The sequence below is a fragment of the Carya illinoinensis genome, chromosome 16 (assembly GCF_018687715.1).
Source record: "Carya illinoinensis cultivar Pawnee chromosome 16, C.illinoinensisPawnee_v1, whole genome shotgun sequence".
Taxonomy (NCBI): Eukaryota; Viridiplantae; Streptophyta; class Magnoliopsida; order Fagales; family Juglandaceae; genus Carya; species Carya illinoinensis.
The window spans coordinates 20,477,790-20,486,701 of record NC_056767.1 but is presented as its reverse complement, the minus strand read 5'-3'; the positions used below and the strand labels follow the sequence as shown (position 1 = coordinate 20,486,701).

Below are 8,912 nucleotides of genomic sequence, written 5' to 3'. Positions count from 1 at the left end.
AACCCCACTACAAGATGTTATAGTGGATCAGGGCTAGTAATCCCACTATAATTGTGATTATAGTGGAGATGTGAGCCTAGAAAAGCAAAGCACATCAAGTCAATGTGAATTACGGCACATTGAGCTTCCAACAATAAGGGCAATCTTTGCTCCAGAGAACCAGCCTTAGAAGATTGCCTGTATTAAAGATGCCTAAGCCCATCTCCTAAATTCTAAGATCTCTGCTAATGATTCATAGAATTTAGGAGTTAAAGAAACCAACCATAATAATGGTCAAGTGAAAATTGACCATTAGCAATGCACCTTCATGACAACAATCTAGTGCATTGGGAATACTAGTTGGGATCCTATTTGAGCTGATTTCAGCTTTACTACACCATGAGAACAAACACTAAAAACCAATTCCACCTTCCAATCAATAGAGTATGGGTTAAAGGAAATTTAACCATGAGTCTGGACTTCACCCATTACCATTATAATAGCACCAACAACATTTTTGTTAAGGTTTGATGCAACCATACACAATATAGGCCCCTAGCTAGAATACCTATAATCTGCATTTCCACGTACACTAAGCTATTGTGAGTAGCTCGGCATGTATGCATGCATGTCTGATAGACAAAAAAATCATGTGTGGATTCAAACAATAAGTGTGCGAAGAACCAAATAGTACTAGCTTATCATGAGCTAGCTGGTTAGATACAATCACAAGTGTGTATGTGACACCCTAACTGTATTTATGCTTTCAGACCATAGGTACTTATACTCATTCAATTAACCCAATGAGATTGTGTATAATTGGGAAACAAGAGCAATAAAGATCTCAAGGCAAATATAAAGGTTTGGGGCTGCTCACGAAATGCCGACATCTTACCTAGTCTTATTCAATACTTCAATCATGTTCTCCGTTCATATGCTTTTTCATTACAAAGAATGTCCAAAAAAAAAAAAAAACTAATATTATGTATTGAAGGCGAAAATGATGATTAATTATCATTTGTTCAATACTATTTATAAATTCCATACAAACTAATTAACATGCTGAATTAATGGCATTTTAAGATTTATAATTTCATTTATTATAAATCTACATGCTAAATCTAATACAGGGGTATTTTTAGAACAGAGGGCTGTTCTACCATTTCGTTAAAACACAAAAACAATGCACCAAAATCTAATTGTTATCCTTCAGCTTTTTTTCCTATCTAAATAGCAAGCATATGCAGAAAATTATCTCCAGAAATCTAGATTCGAAGCATCAATTACCACTCAAATCTGTTGTGACAACCATATCATAATATTTTCCCACAAATCTTATACAATCATGCAAAAGTTTCTATAATGGTACACAATCATACAACCAATAGATAGAGAACACGGAAGGAGAAGAGAGAGAGGCTTACTGTGTATATCAATTGAGAGAGAGAGGGGATGCACCCATTGATTTCCGCCTGAAGAGAGGGTTTTGGAGTCTAGGGCATGAACACAGATTTAATAGGCAACGTCGGTGAGGTTGCGAGGTGGGGCGGATCCTATGCTTCCTGTGAATTCACCTCTGTCTATAGGGAGAGGGCCATGGTGATTATCGCGAGGTTGGGTGGGGGGGTGGTTGGGGAAGAAAGGAAAGGGCGTGCGCGGAAAATAAAGAAAGGGGAAAGGGAAGATGGGTCTCGCAGGGTATCGCGGGGATTATGCCTGGTGTTTATTATTTTTCTATCAATACCGGCCACTTTCAGTCGTCGCAAAAAGCATACATCATCGTGGCAAATAAATAACTACCGACGGATACATTAATGTGAGACCCCAATAACCTTTTGCGATGAAGTCCTTATCATGGCGAAAAATAAAAATTCTATGTTAAAGGATATAACCCATGAGGATGGTAGTTTTAATTTTAGTTTTTTTTCCTACTAATACAAGTGGTGGCAAAAAATATATTTGTTAGCGATAAAAATTCCTTTTCCCACTAAATTATTCACACTAAACTAAACTCATGGTAAAAAGTATGTTTCTTTCCCACGAATGGTTTTGGAGAGAATAAGTGGATGTTTGACACCCTCTTGTGTCATGGAGAAAGAATTTGTGGCAAAAACCTCAAATTGTTGTAGTGTGAAATAAAGCAAAACATGAGCTAGTTTTAAACAAGACTAGTTATTGAATTGACATAAAAGAAAACTTAATCCTTGTGTAAATGACACATATTCTTCTCTAAGTCTTTATACTAGAACTACTCCTGGCCATCTAGCTCTGCATCATCATACTCACCATCTGTGGCAATCAACATAGAAGAAAACAAAAAGACAAACAACAAGAAAAATGAGTCGAATACTCAGTAAATAGCACATCATACCATAAAATATTATTTAGCTTAGCATAAACCTGATTTTTAAAGCTTCGTCATAACTTACATATAACATTCATAGATTATTCTCATAACATGTCTATACTTCATTAACATGAGCAGAAACATACATAATCATGGCAAACATGAAGCGTGAATGCATGAGTAACTTGTTGTCTTGAATTATACTTATTATATGGTGAACCACGCTTGAGTCCATGGCATCACATAACTTGTCATGTAGTGAAACACGCTTGAGTCCATGTTTTACTTAACTTGCAAAACATGGAGTGAAACACGCTTGAGTCTGTGTTTCACTTATCTTGCATAACATGGAGTGAAAAATGCTTGAGTTTGTGTTTCACTTAACTTGCATGGCATGGAGTAAAACATGCTTGAGTCTGTGTCTTACCTATCCTGTATAACATGGAGTGAAACATGCTTGCATCTGTGTTTCACCTAACTTGATAACATGGAGTGAAACATGCTCGAGTCCGTGTTTCACTTAACTTGTATAACTTGTACATGGTATTTTCTTGTACTTAACATAGCATAACATGACATTTCCTAACATGATCTAAACATTTTATAACATTTCATGGCATGCATGATCTGAGAACTACATGAACATGGCATACATGATCTGGCTATTTATTACATGGCATGCTTGACTTAAGTTATTGCATGAACAATACATGGTCTAATTACTACATGAATATAGCATGTGTGATATGGCTATTTTAATTCATAGCATACTTATCTTAAATTATTATATGATCATATCATGGCTTCTATGTGATTTTAGTAACATTCAATCCATCAATCAACAATCTATAATAGCATAACATATATAATCTTACTTTCATGTAAATCATCATAATTCATAGAAGTTCGTGAAAGCGATCTAACCTTGACTAGGCTCTTAGTGCAACGTGGATAACCATCAAAATCATATCATACTATCATACTCAATTATAATATTTACATCACGCATACATTATGTGATCATATTATTTACCTCTTAGCGCTGCTTCCAAAAACTCACATCGTAGCTTGTGACCTATACGAGGCACTAGACATTACTAAACTTTCTAGTGTCGTAGCAATCTAATTACTTAAAATCTTACCATAGAGATTATTTAATAAATATTCAAATATAAAAAGATTACATAAACTGATATTATTCCAAAACTCATATCATAATGCTTAATATTTTGTGGAAACAGATAACTTAATAATTTTATAAAAATCTAGTTAAAGGTTAATTGGAATATGAACTACGATAATAAGCTGAAACAACATAATTGAATACTTAAAAGCCCTTAAATATTTTCTATAAAAACAAGTCTTTGACTAGTATATTTATTTAAGTAGATAAAGCCCATGTAAAAGTAAAGTTACTTCTGAAAATATAACAAGCCCAAATAAAGTCACTAAAACAGTTGTTGAAATATAATAAAATAAAGCCCAATTTAAAACACAAGTTCAGTTAAAAACTAAGTCTAATAGGTTTATTAAAAACAACTAGGCCCAACACCCTTAAAAGAAAAACTGTTGGTCGAAAGGCTTAAAGCTCAAAGGCCATTGTAATAAAAGAATCTGGTTCAGGAGGGTATAGGCTAAGGGTCAAAGGGCTTACATGTAATTATGGAAGCAATGAAGGGGCTTTTTGGGAAGTCTAGAACAAAACAATTAAAATGAAGGGCAAAACTTAGGGGAGTGGCTCACATACGTATCATTGGAAATCTGGAACCAAATAAAGACAAAGAAAAAATGGTCGTGAGATGCTTACAGAAAGGAAGCTGAGGCGACGACGACTCTGGGTGGCTGGCAGTGACCGGAGTCACCACTGGGCTTCTTAGAAAGGTGGTGCGATACAAGAGAGAGAGAGAGAGAGAGAGAGAGAGAGAGAGAGAGAGAGAGAGAGAGAGAGAGAGAGTGAGTGAGAGAGTAAAAAAATCTATCAAACTGAAACAAAGAATGGAGGGAGAGAGAAGATTCCGGCGTGGGCTTACCGGAAGGGAGTGGGTTCGACAGGAATGGGCTGGTCGGCACAATCTATGGCTGTTTCCGGCAAGTTGGTTGTGAGAGTGGTTTTCCAAGTTGTAGGGGCTATTACGTTGGGTTGGTATATGTATCTTTTCCCTCTTTGTTGACTAAAATTCTGAATGATTAATATGAGGGTTTGGTGGGATTAGCTAGATCTGATTTGGTTATGATCTTAGAATCTTTTCAAAAAAGTTTTAAACCCATCCGATAATAACAGATAATACGAGATAAAGGAAACCACCTTAAAAAACTCTAATTAATCTGGTTTATTATATTATCTAACAAATAAATAATTATAAGCATCTGATAAAAATATAAGTAAATAATAAAATGAATAAATCAAATAAATAAATAAATTCTAATGGAATTAATCTAAAATCTTATTCTAGGTTCGTATGTTACAATCTCCCCTCCTTAAGAAATATCTCGTCCTCAAGATTACGTTCCTCAATCAAACGAGTATGGGTACTTGATTTTCATGTCTTCCTCTAACTCCCACGTAGCCTCTTTTTCCGTGTGGTTACTCCGAAGTACATTGACCATCGGAATGGTCTTTTGATGGAGTACTTGAGTCTTTTGTGCAAGGATCCCAACTGGAAACTCCTCGTAGGTGAGATCCTCATGAACTTGGAGGGGTTTGTACTCTAATATGTGTGTCGGATCTGGTATATACTCCCGAAGCATTGAGATGTGGAAAACATCGTGAATGGTAGACAACTGCGGTGAAAGAGCCAACCTATAAGCTACAGTTCCAATCCTCTCCAGTACATCAAAGGGGCCTAAATATCTCAGACTCAGCTTGCCCTTCTTTTCGAACTTCATGATTCCCTTCATCGGCACAATTTTCAAGAATACTTTGCTTCCTACCTCAAATTGCAGCTCTCGACACCTCTAATCTGCATACTTTTTCTATCATTCTTGCGCAATGGTGAGCTTTTTCCGAATGATAGATATCTTCTCACGCATATCTTGAATAATTTCCTACCCAAGGATTCTACATTCTCCAACTTCATCCCAATAAAGGGGTGACCGACACTTGGGACCATAAAGAACCTCATATGGGGCCGCTTGAATGCTCTCTTGGTAACTGTTATTGTATGCAAACTCGATCAGGGGTAAGTATTTAATCCAACTGCCCTTGAAGTCCATCACGCAAGCTCTAAGCATATCCTCCAAAATTTGCACTGTCCTCTCTAACTGCCCATTTGTCTACGGATGAAAGGCTATGCTATAGGTAAATTCTATCCCTAACTCTTTTTGTACACTTCTCTAGAACACTGAAGTGAAATGAGTATCCTTGTCTGATACAATCTTTGAAGAGATTCCATGCAACCTGACAATTTCGCGTACATACAACTCTACCAATTTGTTTGTAGAATACATCATTTGAATCAGAATGAAATGAGCTGACTTTGACATTCTGTCGATGATTACCCATGCTGCATCCTGACCCTGTGGTGCCTTAGGAAATCCTGGTCCAAACTGGTATAGGGAGTGGTTGTAATAGCCAGGATGGCCTCTGATGTTTCGCCTTAACCTGTTGACAAGTTAGACACTGAGCCACAAAATTAGTTATCTCACGTTTCATACTGCTCCATCGGAACTGTTACTTCAAATCTATGTACATCTTAGTGCTACCAAGGCGAACTGTATAGAGTGAGCAATGAGCCTCTTTCAAAATCACATCTCTTATCTCTTTAACATTTGGAACACAAATTCTTCCTTTAAACCTCAGAGTGCCATGCTCAAATATTGAAAATTCATGCCTTTTGTCTTCTTGTACCTCTCCTTTGATCTTCACTATTGCGTCTAAACTTTGACTCAAACTAATCAACCAAAAATTTATTGTAGTTTTACCTTCAAACATACAGGTGTTGTAGTACCTCACAGGGTCGAATCCACAGAGATTGAATTATGTGATAAAGAAAATAAACTCAAACAATGAAATGAAATTACTAAAAAAATCGTGCAATCGAATATAAAATAAAATTACTGAGATGAAGACTTGTAAAATAACTGAATAACACTAAAATGAATTGATATGGAGAAAGACTAAGGTTTCAAGAATCCGTCTAATAATTTATAATATTGTTTTCGATTGATTTACTTCAATTAAATTAGAATAATGATTCAGTTTAATTGGAAGATTTAGCATTTAAGATCAAGAGAAAATAGTCGCTAATGATTGAGCATGAATGATTGATGATTAAAATATTCACAAATCTATTTGAATATCACAGGAATTCTTCAAGCATTCACTGTATTCAAAAATCACAATAAATCCAGATAAATATATAGATAATCAAAAAATCCAATAATAAAATCCTTCAATCGAACAAACTCACAAAATAAAATTTACGTTGATCTGAAAACAATGTTTAAATTATTAAACTTTACCTCTAACCTTAGTATGAAAATTTAGCCAACCATGTTCATCACAAGTGCTATAGAAATCACATAAATATTCTCGATTAAAAAATTAAAATAAAATACAAGAAATATTAGAAAATAACTTAAAAGTAATAAAATCTAGAAACCCAGCCGAAAACCAAATCCTGCCGAATGAAAACTAAGAACCGAGAAAGAAATAGCTGGGAAACATAAAACTCAAAACTAGAAATGAAAACCAACTGAAAAATAACCCGCCGGCGTTTGTAACGTAAACGTAAAACACAAAGTAGAAGAAAATTAAATTCAAACCAGCCCAGTCCCCCTTCTCCGTCTGGCACCACCCCCCAACGTTCGTTGTTCTCCGTCTCCAACTCTAATTATACGAGAAGCCACTAAGACCAATAAAAATAATCAAGCCGACCGACTCAGTGCTTTATTTAGTGTAGACTCCACTAAGAGAAAATAATCCAATCTTACCGACCGACTTAGTGCAGACTCCACTCAGAAAAAAATAAGGTCTGAACCACCAAAAGGGCCTCCAAAGGTCTGAAAGTAAACTCGCAAGACGTCCCCACTCCACTCAGAAAAAAAATATCATCCCGTCCGTGTACAGAAGAACTGCTACCTGGAAGAACTCGCATCAAATGCTGCCTGAACCAAAAAATGAAAAAAAATAAGAATAAAGGTGTGATGACCCGCTTTTATGTGTATTTTCACTTAAGGGTTGTTTTTAATTTAATTAATATATTGATTTATTTATTTTAAATTATTTTGTTTTAAAATGTTTTTAATTTATTTGATGTTGTGTTTAATTTATTTAGTCGTTTTACGATTTTTAATATCGTTTTCAGCGAATCTGTTTTTGTTTTCGGAGTGAGGACTGGACCTCATTTCTTTCCTTTATTTTTTCTTTTCTCTTTTTCCATTTTCTCTTTTTTCTCTTTTTCTTTCTTTTTCCCTCCTTTTTTCTTCCCGTGCTTCGACCCCCCCGTGCGTTTTCTCTCTCTCTCCTCTCCCTCACGCCGTTGCGTCCAACCGCCTAGACCCACTGCCGCCGGCCACCGTGTAGCACACCACCACCACCACCAATCTCTTCCCCTCCCTCCGGTGAACCACCCCACAAATTTTCACCGCCAACGGAGCCGTCATTTAGCCGAAAAATCATCATCAAGCCGAACGGCTTTTGCTCCGTTATACCGTCGTCGCTCCACCTCCGGCCACCATCTCTTTACCACTTCATCACCGACTCCTTGCCATCCTAACCCACCCATTTTTGACCTCGATCTGTCACCGGAACAGTCCCCACGAGCTAGCTTTCCGATTTGGGTATTTTGGCCTCCTACCGCCATTTTCGCCACCACTCACGGCCAAACTCCACTTCTCTTAGCTCCATAAACATCCCTAGGCCATTCTCTATCAGTCCTGAGCTTTGGTTTGTCCCCGTTCAAAAGTGAATATTTTACAACCCACGGCCACAGTGAAATTTCACTGTTACGTTGCTTTTCTTCCACAGTTTGCAACGCCGCAAGCTTTCAAAAAATACCATATAGCGCTGTAAGCATTTTTCAAACTCTACTTTTAGATTTAAATGTATTTTACTCTTACAATAAATATTTGCTGTTGGTTGGCTGATTCCGGACTGAGTCCGAGGAGTTCGGGGGTCGGATGGATTGAGGACGGAGTTGCTTGATTTGTTGATTTATGGTTGGTTGGTTGTTTTGTACATTGAGATTGCATTTACATAGTGCATGCACGTGCATTTTATTTAAATTGAGAAAATCCTGTTTTATTGACGTAAATGGATTTTCGGGTATGTGTGTCTCACAAGCCCAAGCCGGGATGGGTTATTATCTCGGTGGAGCTCCTCTGGTCACTTGGGAGCGTAATATACTGAGTGACGTCCCCTGGGTTGTCGCTGGGCGATGACGGGAACGGGGGCTAGAGGATGCTTGGCTACGAACACGCCTGGCAAGGAACTGGGCATCGCTCTACGCACCCACTCCGTGGCCCTTCACTGGTGAGGGCTAGAGGATGCTTGGCTACGAATGCGTAGGGCACGGAACTGGGCATCGCTTGTTTAGGTGTCACACGCATGGTCGTTACCTGCGGTGTGGCACAGGAGCCAGAGTAT

General features: G+C 37.4%; 2 protein-coding genes across 2 annotated transcripts; both read right to left on the bottom strand.

The window, feature by feature from the left end:
• Positions 1-4,837: 4,837 nt before the first annotated feature.
• LOC122298896 lies at positions 4,838-5,224 on the bottom strand. Its single transcript, XM_043108738.1, has one exon. The coding sequence runs from the start codon at positions 5,222-5,224 to the stop codon at positions 4,838-4,840; it is 387 nt and encodes a 128-aa protein (XP_042964672.1).
• A 147-nt stretch (positions 5,225-5,371) lies between these two features.
• LOC122298895 lies at positions 5,372-8,130 on the bottom strand. The gene is made up of 5 exons (XM_043108736.1): positions 8,125-8,130; positions 7,407-7,432; positions 6,016-6,216; positions 5,825-5,927; positions 5,372-5,599 (listed from the first exon to the last, which is right to left on the bottom strand). The coding sequence occupies exons 1-5, from the start codon at positions 8,128-8,130 to the stop codon at positions 5,372-5,374; spliced, it is 564 nt and encodes a 187-aa protein (XP_042964670.1).
• Between the last annotated feature and the right edge of the window lie 782 nt (positions 8,131-8,912).